This window comes from Petromyzon marinus, chromosome 21 (genome assembly GCF_048934315.1).
Source record: "Petromyzon marinus isolate PM22_M1 ecotype Great Lakes invasive population chromosome 21, UKy_Petmar_22M1.pri1.0, whole genome shotgun sequence".
NCBI lineage: Eukaryota > Metazoa > Chordata > Hyperoartia > Petromyzontiformes > Petromyzontidae > Petromyzon > Petromyzon marinus.
Genome location: NC_133687.1, coordinates 4940249 through 4962499, shown reverse-complemented (window position 1 = coordinate 4962499; position 22251 = coordinate 4940249). Strand labels below are relative to the sequence as shown.

The window sequence follows — 22251 nt, the reverse complement described above, 5'->3', positions numbered from 1 at the left end:
TGGGGGGGCTAGTGGTGTGTGACGTCACTCTGTTTATTTAAATCCACTTCCGGCCGGTTTCCTACGTCCGCCTTTTAAAACCCGGCTCGTGGGAATCCATTTTGGAATCGACTCATCCCAGAATCGAATCCGCACACCTCCGTGCGCGTTTAGGTGGGTGCCGGGAGTGAATCGCCCACGGGAATCGTCATATAACCGAAAACTGAAAATCGATTCTCCTGCCGGCGTCGACCCCCGCGATTCGCGTGCAGCTGGGCAGGAGTGGGCAGAGGAGAGTCGTGGGGAGGAGAGTCGTGGGGGGTAGAGTCGAGGAGGGTAGAGTCGAGGGGGTAGAGTCGAGGGGGTAGAGTCGTGGGGGGTAGAGTCGAGGAGGGTAGAGTCGAGGGGGTAGAGTCGAGGGGGTAGAGTCGAGGGGGGTAGAATCGAGGGGGGTAGGAGAGACAGAGTGGAGGTGTAGCGGAAGATAGAGACGAGGAACTAGGAGTGTCGAGGTGAGAGTGCAGCAGCAGCAGGAGAGTGCAGCAGGAGAGTGCAGCAGGAGGAGAGAGCAGCAGGAGGAGAGTGCAGCAGGAGAGAGCAGCAGGAGGAGGGTAGAGCAGCCCGAGAGTGCAGCAGCAGGAGGAGGGGAGTGCAGCAGCAGGAGGAGGGGAGTGCAGCAGCAGCAGGAGAGAGCATCAGCAGCAGCAGGAGAGTGCAGCAGCAGCAGGAGAGTGCAGGAGTAGAGTGCAGCGGCAGGAGGAGGAGAGTGCAGCAGGAGGAGGGGAGTGCAGCAGGAGGGGAGTGCAGCAGCAGGGGAGTGCAGCAGCAGGAGGAGGAGTGTGTGGGCGTGAATAGAGGGAAGTGGAGGAGAGGTCAGCAGCGTGTGGAGAGAGAGACCTCATCAAGCACTTGCCATGGAACAGCTTGTGACGCGGGTGAGTGTGAGGCGGGTGAGTGTGAGAGGGTGAGGGTGAGTGTGAGAGGGTGAGTGTGAGAGAGTGTGAGGAGGGTGAGTGTGAGAGTGTGAGAGAGTGTGACGCGGGTGAGTGTGAGGGGGGTGAGTGTGAGAGAGTGTGAGAGAGTGACGCGTGTGAGGGTGAGTGTGAGAGTGTGAGGGGGGTGAGTGTGAGAGAGTGTGAGAGAGTGTGAGGGGGGTGAGTGTGAGAGAGTGTGAGAGAGTGTGAGGGGGGTGAGTGTGAGAGGGTGAATGTGAGAGAGTGTGAGGGGGGTGAGTGTGAGAGAGGGTGAGTGTGAGAGAGTGTGAGGGGGGTGAGTGTGAGAGGGTGACGAGTGTGAGGGTGAGTGTGAGAGAGTGTGAGGGGGGTGAGTGTGAGAGAGTGACGCGTGTGAGTGTGAGAGAGTGTGATGGGGGTGAGTGTGAGAGGGTGACGAGTGTGAGGGTGAGTGTGAGAGTGTGAGAGAGTGACGCGTGTGAGCGAGAGAGTGACGCAGGTGAGTGTGAGAGAGTGTGAGGGGGGTGAGTGTGAGAGAGTGACGCGTGTGAGTGTGAGGGAGTGTGAGGGGGGTGAGTGTGAGGGGGGAGTGTGAGAGAGTGTGAGGGGGGTGAGTGAGGGAGTGTGAGATAGTGTGAGGGGGGTGAGTGTGACGAGGGTGAGTGGGAGAGAGTGACGAGTGTGAGGGTGAGTGTGAGGGAGTGTGAGGGTGAGTGTGAGAGAGTGTGAGATAGTGTGAGGGGGGTGAGTGTGAGAGAGTGACGCGTGTGAGGGTGAGAGAGGGTGCGGGTGAGTGAGTGTGTGAGTCTGTGAGGGTGAGTGTGGGAGTGTGATGGTGAGGGTGAGAGAGTGAGGGGGGTGAGTGTGAGAGAGTGTGAGGGTGAGTGTGAGTCTGTGAGGGTGAGTGTGATGGTGTGGGTGTGTGATGGTGTGGGTGTGTGATGGTGAGGGTGAGTGAGAGTGAGGAGGGTGAGTGTGGGAGAGTGTGTGAGTCTGTGAAGGTGAGTGAGAGTGAGGGTGTGTGATGGTGAGGGTGAGTGAGAAAGTGAGGGGGGTGAGTGTGAGAGAGTGTGAGGGTGAGTGTGAGTCTGTGAGGGTGAGTGTGAGTCTGTGAGGGTGAGTCTGTGAGGGTGAGTGTGGGAGTGTGATGGTGAGGGTGTGTGATGGTGAGGGTGAGAGGGTGATGGTGAGTGAGAGAGTGAGGGTGAGGGTGTGAGCATGTGTCACTGTGAGGGTGTTGTCTCTGAAGGTGTTGTCATTGTGAGTGTGAAGGTGTTGCCATGGTGAGTGAGGGTGTTGTCTGTGAAGGTGTCACTGTGAGGGTGTTGTCACAGTTAGGGTGTTGCCACTGTGAGGGTGTTGTCACTGTGAGGGTGATTCCACTGTGAGGGTGTTGTCATTGTTGAGTGTGAAGGTGTTGTCATGGTGAGTGAGGGTGTTGTCTGTGAAGGTGTCACTGTTAGGGTGTTGTCACTGTGAGGGTGTTGTCACTGTGAGTGTGTTGTCACAGTTAGGGTGTTGTCACAGTTAGGGTGTTGTCACTGTGAAGGTGTTGTTTGTGAAGGTGTTGTTTGTGAAGGTGTCACTGTGAAGGTGTCACTGTGAAGGTGACACTGTGAGGGTGTTGTCACTGTGAGGGTGTTTGTGTGGCTGTTGTCAAGATGTTCCCCATCGGGTGTGATGTTTTTGCTTCTGTTGGAGGGTTTTTGTCGTGGTGGTTGTGTTGAGGTTTATTTGTAATTGTTTGTTCTGTTGTCGTGGTGGTTGTGTTGTGATTGTTGTGCGTTGTGTTATTGTAGCATTGTCATGTGACGTGTTGTGTTGTAGTCGTTGCGATGTGCGATGTGCTGGGTTGTTGGGCGGTGGTTGTTGTTGGTTATATTGCCGCATTGTGTAATCTAATAGGTTGTGTAATGGGTTGTTGTGGTGGTTGTGTTTATTAAGTTGTGTTCTGGGTTGTTGTGTTAATTGGTTATCATGTTCTGTGATGTGTTGTGCAGTGTAATGAGTTGTGGTGGTTGTGTAATGTGTAGTGGTGGTTGTATAGTGTAATGTATAGTGGTGGTTGTGTTGTGTAATGTGTAGTGGTGGTTGTGTTGTGTAATGTGTGGTGGTGGTTGTGTTGTGTAATGTGTAGTGGTGGTTGTTTTGTGTAATGTGTAGTGGTGGTTGTGTTGTGTAGTGGTGGTTGTGTAATGTAATGTGTAGTGGTGGTTGTGTTGTGTAATGTGTGGTGGTTGTGTTGTCTAATGTGTGTTGGTTGTGTTGTGTAATGTGTAGTGGTGGTTGTGTTGTGTAATGTGTGGTGGTGGTTGTGTTGTGTAATGTGTAGTGGTGTTTGTGTTGTGTAATGTGTAGTGGTGGTTGTATAGTGTAATGTGTGGTGGTTGTGTTGTGTTGTGTAATGTGTAGTGGTGGTTGTGTTGTGTAATGTGTAGTGGTGGTTGTGTAATGTATACTGGTGGTTGTGTTGTGTAATGTGTAGTGGTGGTTGTGTAATGTGTAGTGGTGGTTGTGTTGTGTTGCATAGTTGCTATGCTCTCTGGCCAGTGACGTGGCTGGGCTGGCAGCAGCTGCTGTTATTGTTGTTGTTGTGTAAACCGCGGTGTGTCATCGTGAGACTCATCCTGGCAACAATCGCGAGAGAGGCAACCACTAACCGCAACAACTAACCACGACCACCACATCAGTAACCACAACCACAGGTGTAGAGGTACATAGATGTATAGTGTACACACGTCCCCGCCCCCAACCCATTTTTCCTTGTGTCTCAGTGTTTCATCTCCCCGTGTATTTGTCCCCACGTGTGTCCTGTTTAGGTTTGGTCTCTGCTGGAGGCCACGGGCCTGGGCCCCCACGTGCTGCACATCACCGCGCTGGGCCACAGGGTGCTGGAGGCCGTCGACTCTTCGTGCGCGGACCTAAGGCCTTGGCAGCTGCTGCTGGTGTCGTGCGTGTGCACGCTCGTCCTCGTGCGCGCTTACAGGATAGTCCACCAGCCTGAGAGTGAGTGAGCGTGGGTGCGAGCGGGTGTGAGCGATGGGGTCAAATGGGCACGGTACGGGCTGGAGAAGAGATGGAGCTGATGCGGTTCAGGAGGATGTGGAACTGAGTGGATTTGCCCATGACCGGTACCAGCGGTGTCAAGATCGGCCTCTGTGGAGGATGTGCGTGAAGGATGCTTCTGGGCCGTCGGCGGCAGTCGCCTTCCAACAACAACAACAACAACGGAGAGCGGAGGAGCGATGCTCACAACAACGAGCGGAATGGCGGGTGGTTAAAATACCGCAAGGTGGCACAGTGGGGAGCACAAGTGGGGCATCTATTGGCCAGTCATCTCAGTCAGTCAACCCACAGCACCTGGGTCTGCCCCGTGACTTGCCAGCGAGCCTTTGACACTTCATGTGGCCTCCACGTGCACCTCTCCCGGCACAAGTGCTGTGTTGACGTCACCGCCACTTATTGGTGAATGGTGGCTGTTGTTGTTGTGCACTGTGCTAAAACCCCAGAGTTTGTTTCCTGCTCATGACCAATAACAGTGATAGGGAATATTTGAACCGGTCCTGGGCCTCCCTTGGGTGTACTCAGCCTTAAAGGAGTATAGTACCCGGTGCAATGTATAAACATCAGCATTGGGGAGACAAAGGTGCTGTGCTGGCCTTCATGGGTGCTATTCACTAACACCACTTTCCCCAAGTCAGTTAAGGCTCTATGGGGGGGGGGTGGTCTTTGTCTTTTGTATGACTGAGGTCTTGTGGGAGGGGTAACCCCTCAGCTCAGATAACATCAAGGTAGGGATAACCCTGCTGAGGCTACCGTGCCTCAAATAATATAAGTAGTGGAACCACCTTGTGAGTGGCTGGCTGACGTGCCATCTGCTGAGGAAATTCAGCGAGCGATCCACAGCCTGAGCCCAGGTAAAGCGAAGTGCTGAGGGAGGGTGACGTTTGTGTGCAGGCTGCCCGGTATGATCTCATCATCACAGCCGACTGGTGCTGCCCAGAGGCGTGCTTCGCAGCTATTGGAAGGATGCCCCGGTTGTGAGAAAGGGGGGCCACACTGATTGTAAACAACAACTACAGGGTGGGATCTCCATCCTCAGCGTGCCGGGGGGAACAAAAAAAAAGGCGTGTCTAGGATTGTGTTCCACGGTTGTGACTTGGGCCTGCTGCCGTGCAGATTTTTTACGTGCGGGCATGCCAATCCTCACATGCATTACTCATGTTCCCCTGCAATCAGGTTACCGGTTCCTGACTTGAGAAAACGGTATCCGGTTCACACCAGCTACTATGTAATGGGATTGCACTGCGCCCGTTTGCTCTCGATCAGGTCACTTGGGGCCTATTGATGTGCAATCGGATTACACGGGAGATGGAAGGGGGTGTGGTGGGAGGGCGCACGTGCGAAGTCAACGGATTTGGCTGCGTGTGCCCCGCAGGTCTCCACTCCAGGGTGAAGAAGGCGTTCTTCCGCATGGTGCGTCGCCTGCCCTACCTGAGCACGACCGTGAGTCCACCCACAGCTCCACCCAATACACCCAGAGCTTCACCTACTCCACCCACAGCTCCACCCACTCCACCCAGAGCTCCACTCAATACACCCAGAGCTCCACCCACTACACCCAGAGCTTCACCTACTCCACCCACAGCTCCACCCACTCCACCCAGAGCTCCACCCAATACACCCAGAGCTCCACCCACTACACCCAGAGCTTCACCTACTCCACCCACAGCTCCACCCATTACACCCAGAGCTTCACCTACTCCACCCACAGCTCCACCCACTACACCCAGAGCTTCACCTACTCCACCCACAGCTCCACCCACTACACCCAGAGCTTCACCTACTCCACCCACAGCTCCACCCACTATACCCAGAGCTCCTCCACCCACGCTGCAGTGTGGTGGTTGAACACGGCCAGTGTCTGGCATAGAGTGAGTGCTGAACACGGGCAGAGGAAGGTGATAGGATCTGTAACCATGGTGGCTGTAGCGGCGGCGAATAAAGCTGTGATTAGAATGATTGAAGGGATCTCGGCGGTAGCTCTGTGATATCCTCTACCACGGGTTTTCCGCTCTCTAATAACATGGAAGGTTGCAGTTAACCGCGGGAAATCGGCACGGACAACAAATTAGTTGCCGCGGTTACCGATCTCGGAGGCGTGGCGTTAATGAGTGAGTGACGCCTCCCGGCCTCCGTGTGGGGCCGAAGTCACCACGGCGACCCCGTGCCTCCACGTGGCGCTGCCATCACGACCCCGTTATCTCTCCTCTCTCCCCTCGTTATCTCCCCCCTCGTTATCTCGTCGCTGTGTTATCTCGCCACATTATCAATCGCCCTCTACCCCCTCACCCACCAACACCACCGTTAGCTCGCTCCGCTAGCTGAACTTCGCTCTACGAGAAACTGCAACATCAAGTGTCCCCTTTGCACTTGGACCCATGACCCCCCTCCTGGGACGACGGTGGTGACACAGTGGCCCAATGGTAGCTCAACGGTGGGCCAGTGGTGGGCGAGCGGTGGGCGAGCGGTGGGCGAGCGGTGGGCGAGCGGTGGGCGAGCGGTGGCCCGGTGGTGGCGCGTTGTCCACTTGTTGTGCAGGCTCGCGGGTCGAGTCGGGCGGTCGCCCGGGTTAATGCTGCGCTCGTGCGCGGCACTAGCCGTGACAGTGCCACTGCGCACAGTCTGCTTCACTTGCAAAGAGGAGGCCTTTGTGTGCCGGCGTCACGAACCAGATTTTCCAACATTTTAAAATTTCCACTGCACGCACAGCAGCAGTCATCGCTCCACCCCCCCCCCTGTACTGGCAGCAGACTCATGCCCCCCCCCACTACCAGACCCCACCCCCCACCCCCCCCCGTCCACTGTCGGGGTCCGTCGGGGCCCATCGGGTTCAGGTGGGGTCCAAGCCACAGTTGCGTGTCCTTACTGGGTGGTCCTGACCGTGCTCTCGGCGTCGTGACGCGGTTTACCCGGCGAAGTCTCCTGACTTTTTTTTTAAGGAGGTTCATGGCAAGTGTTTGTCCCAACAGTCTGTGTGGGCTACACGGGGGATCTTTGGTACATCCAGGGCCGTGTGGAGCACATTCTGTGTGGCTGTGTGTTCATGTGGTGGTGAGGTCATGATAACGCGGTTGTGGTGGTTGTGGTGCTTGTGATGATGGTGGTGGTTGTGGTTGTGGTGGTGGTTAGATCCAGGGCTGTGTGGACCACGTGTGTGTACGTGGCTGTGTTGGTGTGGTGGTTAGGTAGTGGTAACACGGTTGTGGTTCTGGTGGTGGGGAGCGGTAGTGTAGCAGTTAGTGCGCTGCACTACGAACCCGGCAACCCGATTTCGATTCCTGCTCACGGCCAACATCGCCAACAATTATCTGAATCAACCATGGGCCTCCTCCTAAGTCGAATCGGCCTCAAATGAGTGCCTGGTGTGACGTGTGAAACTTTGTCACTGGGGAGACAATGGTGCTCGCTAACAGCACTTGCCCCAACAGTGTGTTAAGGTTATACGGCGGATCTGTGTCTTTGTTTGGTGGTGGTTAGATCCAGGGCCGTGTGGACGACGCCCTGCACGAGATGTCCAAGTCGCTCGTCTCCCTGCCGCCCGGCAGCTCCTACCTCACTCGGCTGCCCGAGCAAGGCCTGTCAGCGGAGGCCGTCATCTCCGCCCTCCGCCCATACAAGGAAATGGGTGCGGGTCACCGGGGTCACTACGTCACCCGGTCACTACGTCACCCGGTCACTACGTCACCCGGTCACTACGTCACCGGGTCACTACGTCACCCGGTCACTATGTCACCGGGGTCACTACGTCACCAGGTCACAGTATTGACAGGTTACTGGGTCATGGGGCTACCAGGTGGTGGAGTCACAAGGTTAGCTGGGTCACTGGGTCGCAGGGTCATCGCAGCGACTAGTTACGGTGTGTTGTACGTACCGCATTGTATATAGCATGGTGTATGTACCACGTCTCCTTGTCGTACTCCCCTTCCGGGGTGGAATATGTGGTATATTTTTCCATGTGTTCTCAATGTACGTGTGTTTGCAGTCTGTGTGTGTGTGTGTACATGTGTAGGGTAGTGGTAAGCACCCTGCGCTATGAACCCGGCAACCCGAGTTTGATTTCCGCTCACGGGAATCACCAGTGACGATTATCTGAACCGGTCCTGGGCTGACGAGGCCGACTCGGCCTCAAATAATACGTGGTGCGATGTGTAAACATTGCTGTTGGCGAGACAAAGGCAGCCGGTCATGGTGCTGCTGGTTAACCACCCCCTCGTGTGTCATGCCGGCCTTCATAGGTGCTGCTCGCTAAAAACACTTGCCCCAACAATCTATGCTATACGGGGGATTTTTGTACGCACATGCACCTATCTTTGTATATGTGTTTATGAGTGTGTGCGTCTACGCCTCTTTGTGTGTGCGTGTGGGGAGCGGTGGCACGTTTTTAGCGCGCTGCGCTATGAACTCGGCGACCTGAGTTCGATTCCCGCTCACGGCCAACATCGGTAAGAATGATCTGTACCGGTCCTGGGCTTCCCCTAGTGTCGAATCAGCCTCAAATGAGTACCTGGTGTGATGTGTGAAACATCGGCACTTAAGAGACAAAGGCGACTGGGCGTGGTGCTGGCCACGCACACCCTCGTGTGCCATGCCGGCCTTCATAAGTGCTCGCTAACAGCACTTGCCCCAACAGTATGTTAAGGATATACGGGGTATCTTTGTTTGTGTGCGCACACAGGCAACGCTGATTGGAAGCAGGGCTTTGTGTCCGGCACTGTTTACCATGGGGAGGATAAACTCACAGAGCTCCTAGTCAAGGTGAGTGCATCAGTGCTACCCGTGATGAGTGGTTGACGCATTGCCGTGGTGCCTGGTTGCCATGGTGAATGGTTCTGGCGATTTAGTGGTTGTCATGGTTACATGTTGTCGTGATGATGAGTCATTGCCGTTGTCATGGTGAGGGATTGCACTGGTGAGTGGTTGAGGCACTCCCATGGTGACTGTTACCATGGCAACTCATTGCTGCGGCAAGTGGTTGTCGTGGTGGGTCGTTGCCATGGAGGGTGGTTGCCGTGGTGAATGGTTACCATGGTGACGTGCTGGTTGCTAGGCGTACGGGGAGTTTGCGTGGTCCAACCCGCTGCACCCGGACGTGTTCCCGGGCGTCCGCAAGATGGAGGCCGAGATCGTGGCCATGAGCCTCGACTTGTTCCACGGAGGGCCCGAGGCCTGCGGCACGGTACCCTCCCCCGCCCTCCCCCTCTCTCCCCTGCACTTGCCTGCACTCCCCCACTCGCACTCCCCCACTCGCACTCCCCCACTCGCACTCCTCCACTCGCACTCCCCCACTCGCACTCCCCCACTCGCACTCCCCCACTCGCACTCCCCCACTCGCACTCCCCCACTTGCACTCCCCCACTCTCCCCTGAACTCCGCCACTCTCCCCCACTCACACTCCCCCGCTCTCCCCCTCTCTCCCCCGCTCTCCCCTGCACTCCCCCTCTCTCCCCCACTCACACTCCCCCGCTCTCCCCCACTCACACTCCCCCACTGTCCCCCACTCACACTCCCCCAATCTCCCCCACTCACACTCCCCCACTCACACTCCCCCGCTCTCCCCCACTCACACTCCCCCGCTCTCCCCACTCGCACTCCCCCACTCTCCCCCACTCACACTCCCCCACTCACTCTCCCCCACTCACACTGCCCCACTCTCCCCCACTCACACTCCCCCACTCACACTCCCCCACTCTCCCCCACTCTCCCCCACTCACACTCCCCCACTCTCCCCCACTCACACTCCCCCACTCACACTCCCCCACTCTCCCCCACTCACACTCCCCCCACTCACACTCCCCCACTCTCCCCCACTCACACTCCCCCACTCTCCCCCACTCTCCCCCACTCACACTCCCCCACTCACACTCCCCCACTCACACTCCCCCACTCTCCCCCACTCACTCTCCCCCACTCACACTCCCCCACTCTCCCCCACTCACACTCCCCCACTCACACTCCCCCGCTCTCCCCCACTCACACTCCCCCACTCTCCCCCACTCGCACTCCCCCGCTCTCTCCCTCTCTCCCCTGCACTCCCCCGCACTTGCCCGTTCTCCCCAGCTCCCCCCTCTCTCCCCTCTCTCCCCCGTACTCGCCTGCCATCTACCGTGACGTCACCGCACCTGGGAGCGAGCCTGACGCCATGCCCGCCACTAGTACCTCTACATAAGTACCTGGTGTGGTGTGAGTCGGGGACGTGCGGTCAGGGGAGGCAGGGGAGAGGCAGAGCCTCACCTGTCATACTCCAATGAAAATAGCTGTTACGAAAAGTAAAAAATAATGAAATAAAATATTTTTTTCCACTGATCTGTGTCATAAATGTAGTTTCTGTACGATTCCAATAATTTTTTGCCAAAATCGCCAGATTTGCAGAGCTCTGCTGCAAATAATGCAGGAAGAGACGAGAGGTGAGGCAGCGACGAGCTCAGCCTCCCCTCTGATTGCGCAACGCCTCAGTAACTGGATGGAGCGCGGGCAATAAACGCGTGCCTGTTACTATCTCTCTGTGTGATTACATTGGTGACATATTTTGGCTATAAAAATGATTGGAATGATACAGAAATTACACAACACACATCAGTGGAAAAATCTGAATACAGTAAAACCTTGGATTTCGAGGAGCATAGTTCGTTCCGGAAACGTGTTTGTAATCCACAGCACTCGTATACCAGTTGTGATCACGTGACGCTCGGCAGATGAAGCGTATACGTACACTGCTCGTATTGCAAGACCCTCTCGCTCGTTTATCAAATTAATATTTATTTAACATTTTTGCTCGTCTTGCAAAACACTCGCAGACCAAGTTACTCGCAATCCAAGGTTTTTATTTGTGTAATTTTTTCATTGCAGTATGACAGGTGAGGCTCTGCCTCCCCTGCCTCGCCTGACCGCACGTCCCTGGTGTGTGAGCAATAGCACCAGGGAGACAAAGGCGGTCCGGTGTGTCGCTGGCCACCCCACCCCCCTCATAGGTGTATCACTTGCTCCAACAGTCTTGCTTGGGCTACACGGGGGACCTTTGTCTTTGTCTGTGTGTGCAGGTGACGTCAGGTGGCACCGAGAGCATTCTCATGGCATGCAAGGCGTACAGAGACATGGCGCTGGCACGCGGGGTCACCCAGCCCGAGATGTACGGCAACAGCGGCGCTTGTGCCAGGCTAGGTGCACTTTGAAGCCATCACGTGAAGTGTCAAAGGCTCGCTGCTGGCAGGGGGTCACAGGACAGACCCGGGTGTCATGGGTTGACTGAGACAACTTGCACATGTACCAGCTGTGCCCCCTACTGTGCCAACTTGCTTCGTTTTAGCCCACCCCGTGCTCTGATCGTTGTTGTGAGCATCGCACCTCCGCCCTCCGTTGTTGCTGAGGGCGACTGCCTCCAACTGCCCAGCAGCGTCCTTCACGAGCCGCCTCCTCCATAGAGGCCGATCTTGACACTGCTAGTACCAGTCATATGCAGGTCCACTCAGCTCCACATCCTCCTGTACTGCATCAGCCCATCTCTTCTCTAGCCCATGCCACGCTCATTTAGCCCCAGCTCTGCAGTCAAACAGAAACTCCTTAGGCATGTCGTGGCTGGACATGCGAGTTACGTGACCGAGCCATCGCAGCCTCACCTACAAGAGGAGCCCACCAATGATGGGACTGTGTCTCTGCCCTGTGTGGTGTGTGTGGTGTGTACGTGGTGTGTGTGTGTGTACGTGGTGTGTCTGTGTACGTCGTGTGTTGTGTACATGGTGTGTGTACGTGGTGTGTGTGTACGTCGTGTGTTGTGTACATGGTGTGTGTGTGGTGAGTAGTGTTGCCCCGGAGAGCTGCCATGCTGCATTCAACAAGGCCGCTCACTACTTTGGGATGACGCTGAGACACGTGCCCCTCGACCCACGCACCATGCAGGTGGACATCAGGGTGAGCACAGCAACCACCACGGTGTGCGCGGTGGTGATGGTTGTGATGATTGTGCTCTCGATGGTGACGGTGGTGGTGGTGATGTCTGGTAGTGATGATGGTGGGTGATGTATGTATCGAACTATGCTAATCGGAGGTGCGGGGAAGGACAACAAGCTAAACACACGAAGCAGTACGAAAGACATTAGTTTACAATCTAGATGATTAAAGGGCATAACTCTTCCTGTGGCTTCATAATATCGGAAGGAAGATCATTCCGGAAGGCTGGCCAAAAAAGCCGCTGCGAGGATGACCTAAGTTCCCTTGATGGTTTATGCCCCTTGACGAGATCGGCAATGTATTGTGGGTCATTTATGACAAGCACAGTGTGTCATGAGTGCGACCTTATAATGCAGATCTGAGTTACACAAGCATGTTTACGTACGGCGCGGTATGGATGGCGAGTATCGGTGGTGTGTTCGTTACTTGGGGTGCGTGCGTTACTCGCTACGGCAGTGAGGAGCCGGAGCGAAAACGTACACGCAAACCGTGACGACGTTCTTTCGCGAACAGACTTCAAGGGTTACTGTTATTGCGCTCATTCGCCCAGGGAAACCTCGCCGAGTCTCGTGGCTCTCTGTCAGGAGGGCCCTGCCGTGTGTTCACGGCAAGGAGGCGATGCTTGCTGTTGTGCGTGCGATCACAATTGAGTACATTTGCAATGTCACAGAAACAAAAATTTACATTCTTGATGCTGGCACGCAATGGCCTACTCGCGCAAATGACGTCACGGGATCTTTAACATTCCCGATTTTTTTGCAGTTAATTTGGACCGCGGCATTATTAACCAAGGTGGCCGCTGGGATTGAACCGCTAACCTCTGCAACGAGCGGCGAGCGCGATGTTGCCGGGCTACCGTGTCACCGCGCTTCATGGCAGTGGCGGCATTTGTGTTGTAGTTGTGTTGAAGATGTTGTGTGCTGTTGGTGGTTGTGTTTTGGTGGTGGTTGTAGTGGTGGTTGTGGTGGTGTTGGTTGCGTGCAGGCTATGCGGAGAGCTATCGGCAAGAACACGGCCATGCTGGTTGGTTCAGCTCCGCAGTTTCCGCACGGGATCATCGACCCGATTGAAAAGATCTCTGCAGTGCGTGAATACACACAAACACACATGTATACGCGCAAAACAACAACAATCGCCATTCGCCACTAAGTGGCGGTGACGTTACCACGACGCTTGTGCCAGGCTATGTGCACGTTGCGGCCACGTGAAGTGTCGAACGCCCGCTGGCAGGAGGTCACGGGGCAGACCCAGGTGCTACAGGTCGACTGACTGAGATGACTGGCTGATGCACCACCTGTGCCCCCTACTTGCTGTGGTTTAGCCACCTGGCGCTCCGCTCGTTGTTGTGAGCGTCGCTCCTCCTCCCTCCGTTGTTGTTGGAGGGTGACTGCCTCCAACTACCCAGTAGCATCCTTCACAAGCCTCCTCCACAGAAGCTGATCTTGACACCGCTAGTACCAGTCATTAACAAGTCCACTCAGCTCCACATCCTCCTATACCACATCACTCCATCTCTTCTCTAGCCCATGCCACGCCCATTTAGCCCCATCTGTCCGGCCGAACAAAAGCTGTTTCGGCATGCGGTGGCTGGGCATGCGGGCTACATGACCTAGCCAACGCAGCCTTGTTTGCCGGAGGGGCTCACCGATGGGACTTTGTCCAGATCTTTCAAGGATATGTGAGCTCCTCACACAATGCAGCCTGGTTAAAACCAGGATTGATCATAGGCAGGCCAGCCTAAATGTTTCTATCTGGCGAAGATGTAAGCGTAGAGAAGGGAGGGAATGACTGTGGCCGAGAAGACCTGACGCTTCGTGTGGAGTGACAGACCAGGTAGCTTCCACGCAGCGCTACGCAACCGGTGAAAAGATAATGCCGCTCGACTGATTCGGAGTGAGACATGCTGTCAAGCCGGAGCCGGTCATGAGCACACTGCCCAGGTATGGGAAACTCTCCACTCTCTCCACAACTACCCTATCACCAATTTGGAGTTGTGGCGGTGGAGTGTCCGATGGTACAAAATTCCCAGGCAGGTGCTTAGTTTTGGTGGGGCTGATGGTAAGTCCCCACCTCTTAGTGGCAAGCTCCAGGTTCAGCAGCAACTCCTCCTCTGAGGGAGCAGTAATTACCAGATCATCGGCATACATAACGTGGTTGAGCAATAGGGAGCCATTCCTTGACCGCACCGGGGCATCGATCAGCCTCCCATTGTATCTGTACCAGATGGAAATTCCTCCGGTACAGCTATTGGAGGCTTCGCGAACTATGTGGACGAAATTGATATTCTTGGTTTTTTCGGTTTTGTCACGTAGATAGAAAACAAAAATCAAAATCGCAACACAACCGGTCTTCGTCAGGTGGAGAGAAAAGAGGGGGCAAGCCTCCAAATGTAGGCGCTTAAAAGTGCTCCAGAGTGAGTGGGCGGGGGAAAGGGCTGCGCAAGAGACAGGGGGAGAGAGATGGGGTGGGGTAGAGATGGGAGGAGGGAGGAATTGCACCTCGGTACACCCATCAGACAATGAGTGGGGAGGATTGGTGATACACAACTCCAGAGTGAGTGGGCGAGGGAAAGGGCTGCTCACGCAGGGGGGGGAGGAATGGGGATACACAAATTCCAGTGCTCCAGAGTGAGTGGGCGATGATGAAATTCTCGCTTCCAACATTCATCAGCTAGCTGAGACCATGCCACTGGGTTTGAATGGGGTCCTGGGTGTACACCCACCACCAGAGTGGAAGAATGGCAGGCGCATCTTTCAGATGACAAGTCGATGGTCAGTGGGCAGATCAGCTCCACGGTAGGTCCTGGTGTCAAGGACATGGGCTCGCATCCGCTGTTCCATCACTATGTCGTCCAGCAGATGTTCTTGCTTGGACCCGGCATGCATTCATGATGTGTGGATGCGCCGATGTCGGAACAGCGTTTTGGTAATTGCAAGCCCATGGGCTGCACAAAAATCTAGCAGCCTCCTACCGTTGTTTTTGAGCTGATCTGGCCCATGTCTTCAAATCACTCCAGACCAGGTGCTAGCATCATGACCAACTTGGGCATTGAAGTCACCCAACAAGATGACTCTATCCCGAGAGGCCACTTTCGCCAGCACCTGTGACAGGAGGTCATCGGCCTTGCCTGCATCCCTCCACGGTTGTTCGTCTTTGGTGGGGACATAAGTAACCACGACCACCACTCCTCGCCTCTGGTTGATGGGGTCATGTGTACGTAGCTGGTTGTTGTGGTCGTGTGTGTGTGTAGCTGGTTGTTGTGGTCGTGTGTGTGTGTAGCTGGTTGTTGTGGTCGTGTGTGTAGCTGGGTATTGTGGTCGTGTGTGTGTAGCTGGTTGTTGTGGTCGTGTGTGTGTGTAGCTGGGTGTTGTGGTCGTGTGTGTGTGTAGCTGGTTGTTGTGGTCGTGTGTGTGTGTAGCTGGGTGTTGTGGTCGTGTGTGCGTGTAGCTGGGTATTGTGGTCGTGTGTGCGTGTAGCTGGGTGTTGTGGTCGTGTGTGTGTAGTTGGTTGTTGTGGTCGTGTGTGTGTGTAGCTGGTTGTTGTGGTCGTGTGTGTGTAGCTGGGTGTTGTGGTCGTGTGTGTGTGTAGCTGGTTGTTGTGGTCGTGTGTGTGTGTAGCTGGGTGTTGTGGTCGTGTGTGTGTGTAGCTGGGTGTTGTGGTCGTGTGTGTGTGTAGCTGGGTGTTGTGGTCGTGTGTGTGTGTAGCTGGGTGTTGTGGTCGTGTGTGTGTGTAGCTGGGTGTTGTGGTCGTGTGTGTGTCTAGCTGGGTGTTGTGGTCGTGTGTGTGTGTAGCTGGGTGTTGTGGTCGTGTGTGTGTGTAGCTGGGTGTTGTGGTCGTGTGTGTGTGTAGCTGGGTGTTGTGGTCGTGTGTGTGTGTGTGTGTAGCTGGGTGTTGTGGTCGTGTGTGTGTGTGTGTAGCTGGGTGTTGTGGTCGTGTGTGTGTGTAGCTGGGTGTTGTGGTCGTGTGTGTGTGTAGCTGGGTGTTGTGGTCGTGTGTGTGTGTAGCTGGGTGTTGTGGTCGTGTGTGTGTGTAGCTGGGTGTTGTGGTCGTGTGTGTGTGTAGCTGGGTGTTGTGGCCGGTGTTCCCGTGCACGTGGACGCGTGTCTCGGGGGGTTCCTCATCGTCTTCATGGATGCGGCCGGCTTCCCCCTCCCTCCCTTCGACTTCCGTCTGCCTGGGGTCACCAGCATCTCTGCTGACACGCACAAGGTCTGGCCACAACACTGCCTCACCCGAACGCGGCCTCACCACAACACATTAACACAACAAGCACAATGTATATGAATGCATACGTGTGTGCATGTGGGTATGTGCGGAGGCAGGGGCGGTGGGGAGGAGTGAGGGGTGACGCAGTGGTTAGCCCGACTACGAACCCCCGCCCCCAAGTTCAATTCCTGCTCGTGGCCACCAACATCGGTGACGGCACTTTCCCCAGTGGCCCGTCGAAGGTGCCACGGTGGCTAGGAGATGTTAACTACCTCGCCTGGTATACAAGGAGGTCGTGGGTTCGATCCCGACCGTGACGCCTGCTGCTGCTGTTGTATATTTGCGCGTTCTCCCCCGTGGTCACTTGGATTTTTCCCTGGGTCCTCTGGTTTTTCCCTCCACACTTAGAATTAACATCACGCGTCCGGAGTATTTGGCTGCGATAAATTCCCACGTGATGATTCGCCACTTTGTTGAGCTGTCTTTTGTGGCCAGGTCGCTTCTGATGTGATTAAGAGCTATATAGCTCAGTGGGGCTTTCCTGGTAAAATAAAAAAAAAATAGTTTATAAGAAGGCTACATGGGAGGTCTGTGTCTGTGTCGTGTGGCAGTATGGCTATGCTCCCAAGGGCTCCTCAGTCGTCCTCTACTCGTCCCCGCTCATCCGACACTTCCAGTATTTCGTGGCCCCCGATTGGATGGGGGGAATCTACGCGTCGCCCAGCATCGCGGGGTCGCGACCCGGCGCCATCATGGCCGCTACGTGGGCCGCCATGGTGCATCATGGGAGGTCGGGATACGTGGAGGCGACTCGCAAAATCGTCACCACGGCGAGGCTGCTGGGCGAGCGGTGAGCGAGCTGGGCTGTATCACTCACCCCTCATCACTCGCCGCTCTTCGCTCGCCGCTCACCACTCATTGCTCACCGGTCACAATTCACCGCTCATCACTCGCCGCTCATCACTCGCCACTCACCGCTCACCACTCACCGCTCATCACCTACCGCTCATGACTCGCCATTCATCACTCGCCACTCACCACTCATCAATCACTTACCGCTCGTCACTTACTGCTCATCACCTACCGCTCATCACCTACCGCTCATCACTCGCCATTCATCACTCACCGCTCACCACTCACCGCTCACCGCTCATCACTTACTGCTCATCACCTACCGCTCATCACTCGCCATTCATCACTCACCGCTCACCGCTCACCACTCATCGCTCACCACTGGCCGCTCATCACTTACTGCTCAACACCTACCGCTCATCACTCACCATTCATCGCTCACCGCTCACCGCTCACCACTCACCGCTCGCCACTCGCCGCTCATCACTTACTGCTCATCACCTACCGCTCATCACTCGCCACTCATCACTCACCGCTCACCGCTCATCACTTACTGCTCATCACCTACTGCTCATCACTCGCCATTCATCACTCACCGCTCACCGCTCACCACTCACCACTCGCCGCTCATCACTTACTGCTCATAACCTACCGCTCATCACTCGGCACTAATCACTCACCATTTACCACTCGCCGCTCACCGCTCGCCGCTCACCGCTCGCCGCTCACCACTCGCCGCTCACCACTCATCACTCTCCATTCACCACTCGCCGTCACTACGGCGAGGCTACTGGGCAAGCGGTGAGCGAGCTGGGCTGTATCACTCACCACTCCTCACTCACCACTCCTCACTCACCACTCATCACTTAATGTCACCAAGGCTAGGCTGCTAGGCAAGCGGTGAGTGAGGTAGCGTCCACCGCTCACCGCTCATCATCACCACTTCAGTTCAGCTTGAGCCCACGACTAAATATCTGAACTGGATCTGGGCATCTCCCCTAGGTCGACTCGGCCTTAAATGATTACCTGACGTGGGGCGTTGTAAACATTGGAAGACAAAGGCGGCCGGCCATGGTTCTGGCCACACCATCTCCTTGTGCGCCAATGCCGGCCTTCATCGGTGCTGATAATCGCCAAAACAGCACTTGCCCCAACAGTGTGTGAGAGGCTTTGCGGGGGACCTTTGTCTTTGTGAAGGCTGCGCACGGTGCCTGGGCTCTATGTGTTCGGGGAGCCACTCGTCTCCGTCGTGGCTGTCGGCTCGCATGACTTTGACATCTTTCGCCTGTCGGACGCGCTGATGGTGCGAGGATGGCACCTCAACACCCTGCAGTTTCCCTCCAGGTACACAGACTCGAACACACACACACACGCAGCACCCTGCAGTTCCCCTCCAGGTGCACACATGCAGCAGGTACACACACACACACAGCACCCTGCAGTTCTTCTCCAGGTGCACACATGCAGCAGGTACACACACACACACACAGCACGTGTGCACACACACACAGCACCCTGCAGTTCCCCTCCTGGTACACACCCACAGCACCCTGCAGTTCTCCTCCAAGCACACACATGCAGCAGGCACACACACACACAGCACGTGTGCACGCACACAGCACCCTGCAGTTCCCCTCCAGGTGCACACATGCAGCAGGTACACACACACAGCACCCTGCAGTTCTTCTCCAGGTGCACACATGCAGCAGGTACACACACACACACAGCACGTGTGCACACACACACAGCACCCTGCAGTTCCCCTCCAGGTACACACGCATGTAGCCTGTACACATACACGCAGCCTGTACACACACATATACTCACACCCTTCTCGATGTCCTTCCCCCACACCTCCAAATAGCACGGTTGGCTACATACGATCCAAAAGAGTGTTTAACATACAACGTTCAAGATACATACATGTTTTTGTGACCACATTACACACAGATGGACGGACAGAACGACAGATGGATGGACGGAGGGACTGAGTGACAGACGGACAGGCGAATGGGCTGACGGATGTGTAGTGGATTCAGCTGAGTCGCAGACTTTCTCTTTGGAGGCAACACACATTTATTATTCACCAACACATGACACGGAAGGGTTACTGCCCTTCCACCAGATAACCTACGGTGGTGGACCACCAGGCTAACTACGCTAACACACGGGGAGTTTAGCTATCACGAACGAGACCCAGGCTTGGGTCCTCGCCACATGTTGGTGACTTCTTCTTGGACGAGGTAGAACGTAGATCGTAGATCTTCAGATGACAGTAGCAACGCTGAGCCCCGGGTCCCCCCCGGGGATCGCGCTTAGATGCTCCCGGGCCGTGACCGGCCCCGCCCTTGGCTACGCCCACCTTCGAGAGAGCTCTGGCTCGCTCTCTCAACCGTTCTCGTTGGATCTTACCCAGTCACGTGAGCACCCCCTAGCCCCCACTTGGGGCCTCTGTGTAGATCTTACTTGTCACGTGACTTCCAAGGCTAACCAGAGGTGCCATGGTGCAGGGCAACCTCTACCCGTGGCTGACACTCTCTCACTCCCTGCGGTGGGAGTCAGCGCTGCGCGCCGCGCGTGGTGCCCGTGCGCGATCCCGGCGCTCTCGGAGCCGCCTCTAGGGCTGGTGCTACACCCACCTACGGCGTGCCCGCGATGCCGGTGCATCGCACGCCGTGCCTCGCTCGAGCCGGCGGCATCACTAAGTGACACTCACGGCGTCGCCACGTACGTGATGCCCGCGATGCGAGTACATCGCACGCCGTGCCTCTCTAGTGCCGGCATCGTGCGGTGACATTCGCGACGTCACTACAGATGGATAGACGGGGAAAGTTATGGACGTATGGATGGATGCATACTCTTTGGTTCTTTCGGTAAAGTCACGTAGGTATAAAATAAAATCAAAGAAATCACGACGTTTCGGGCGCAACACAAGCGTCGGTCATCGGGTGGAACAACCACAGCAAGAAACAACTGCGCCCGAAACGTCGTGATTTAATTTAATTTATTTTATACCTACGTGACTTTACCGAAAGAGCCATAGAGTATGGATCCCTGCAGTCGCGAAAACTTCAAATCTAGATTGGATAGATGGATGGGCAAATGGACAGACAGGCAGATGGACAGACCAACAGACGGATAGACGGATGAAGTGACGAACAGATGGACAGATGGAGACGGACAGGCGGACGTACGGATGGACGGACAACAATTAGTTGTTTTTCCCGCAGCATCCACATCGCGGTGACGCTGCTGCACACGCGCCCCGGCATCGCCGAGAAGCTGCTGGGTGACATCACGAGCTGCGTGGCCGAGATCATGCTCACCCCTACCGCCAAGACCACGGGCAAGGTGCGTCCTCCACTACCGCCACGAGCATCACCACCATCACTACTGCCACCACCAGCACCATCACTACCATCATTAATACCATTACTACCACCACCATCATCATTACTACCACCAGCACCAACAGCACCACCATCACTACGACCACTGCTATCGCTACCAGCACCGCCACCAGCACCACAATTACCTCCATCATCACGGTCACTCACACTGACAGCACCACCATCACTACGACCACTGCTATCGCTACCAGCACCGCCACCAGCACCACAATTACCTCCATCATCACGGTCACTCACACTGACATCGCCACCATCGCCAGCACGACCACAACACACACACCACCACCACCACTTGGTTTGTCTTTGTCAGAGGAGTGACGCAGCGCTTCGTGCACTGCTCTACAAACCCGGCAACCCAAGTTTTATTCCCGCTCACGGCCAACACCAGTGACGATTACCTGAACCGGTCTTGGGCCTCTCCTAGGTCGACTCAGCCTCAATTGAGTACCTGGTGCAGTGTGTAAACATTAACACGAGGGCGACAAAGGCGGCCGGGCGTGGTGCTGGCCACCCACCCCTTTGTGTGCCGCTAACAGCACTTGCCTCACCAGTGCGTTGATGGCTACGCGGGGGATCTTTGTCTCTGTGCCCAGGGAGCCATCTATGGGATGGCCCAATCGATCCCGGACCGCTCGCTCATCACCGAGATCACGCACGGCTTCCTTGACTGCATGTTCTCCACCCGCCTCCCCGAGCCTTCTCAGCGCCTCCACAACTCGCCCGGCACTCAGTGACACCCAGCGACACACCACCCATCGATGGCACACCCAGCGATGGCACACCCAGCGATGGCACACCCAGCGATGGCACACCCAGCGATGGCACACCCAGCGATGGCACACCCAGCGATGGCACACCCAGCGATGACACACCCAGCGAAGGCACACCCATCGATGGCACACCCAGCGATGGCACACCCAGCGAAGGCACACCCAGCGATGACACACCCAGCGATGGCACACCCAGCGACAGTGACACACCGACACTCAATGGCACACCCAGTGACAGTGACACACTCATTGACCGGGACTCAGTGGTACATTCATTGACACAGTGACAATCAGTGACACACTCGGTGATGCATAGCATCAAACGCACAACATACAGCACGCGACATGGGGCGCACGCAACATGAAACTCACAACGCGGGACGCAAGAGGAAACTTGACTCTCACCCCTACTTGACTGTGGGTGAATGTGGGGGGGGCTGTGGGCGAATGTGGGGGCCACTGTAACCACTTTGTATGTGGGAATTGAACCACTGAGCAGGTGAATTGGTCTTGGCGTCAGTGTGGGGGCCACTTGGGAGGGCAGGAACCCCCACCCCTTTTCACGGTACGTGTCGCTCTGTGACATTTGACCTTTAAACGATTAACCCCCTGCGCTGCTGCCCCCCTGCTCTGCTGCTTGAATGAAAACCCTCGCAACCCTGACCCGCTAATCTTTATTCCTAAACCCCCCCTCTGTATCCATGAGCCCTAATCCGTGACCCCGAACACCTGGACTGGTAAATCCCTATCAATGACCATTAAACCCCCGTCCCTATTCAACCCCGATGTCTGACCCCCTTAGCCCCTAGTACTTATTTTAACGTTTATGTCACGATGGAACCACGAGGCTTGATTTTGTGTTTTGTAATTACAGCTCGTTTCTCAATGCACAGGAGCGTGGCGTGTCCGTGTGTCCACGTGTGCCTGTGTGCGTGGTACTCTGGGCGTGAGTCGGAGAAAGTGGAGGCGTCTCCATACCTGGGTTTGGCAGCAGAGGTCTCACTCCGAATCAGTCGGACGGCATCACCTTTTCGTCAGCTTTATGTATGTTTGTTGAACTTCTTTCAAAACATA

The 22251-nt window shown here is 55.7% G+C and overlaps 1 protein-coding gene across 2 annotated transcripts; it reads left to right on the top strand.

Annotated features, from left to right (window-relative positions):
* The first annotated feature begins 404 nt into the window (after positions 1-404).
* Positions 405-22067, top strand: SGPL1 (sphingosine-1-phosphate lyase 1). Of its 2 annotated transcripts, none has more exons than XM_032958129.2 (14): positions 405-914; positions 3752-3938; positions 5371-5438; positions 7473-7620; positions 8671-8750; positions 9043-9171; positions 11033-11121; positions 11792-11900; positions 12924-13022; positions 16002-16148; positions 16757-16995; positions 18195-18341; positions 20228-20348; positions 21001-22067. In XM_032958129.2, the coding sequence occupies exons 1-14, from the start codon at positions 894-896 to the stop codon at positions 21139-21141; spliced, it is 1725 nt and encodes a 574-aa protein (XP_032814020.1). In that variant the 5' UTR covers positions 405-893; the 3' UTR covers positions 21142-22067. The 2 variants fall into 2 exon arrangements, with proteins under 2 accessions (XP_032814020.1, XP_032814021.1); XM_032958130.2 differs by lacking the exon at positions 405-914 and adding an exon at positions 2503-3645.
* Positions 22068-22251: the final 184 nt, after the last annotated feature.

What these genes read in the sequence shown, in the direction of transcription:
- SGPL1 (XM_032958129.2), top strand. Translation starts at nt 894, where the DNA reads ATGGAACAGCTTGTGACGCGG. An exon ending in CCGCCCATACAAGGAAATGG is followed by an intron (nt 7,621 to 8,670) that starts GTGCGGGTCACC and finishes GTGCGCACACAG; the next exon opens with GCAACGCTGATTGGAAGCAG. An exon ending in GGCCCGAGGCCTGCGGCACG is followed by an intron (nt 9,172 to 11,032) that starts GTACCCTCCCCC and finishes CTGTGTGTGCAG; the next exon opens with GTGACGTCAGGTGGCACCGA.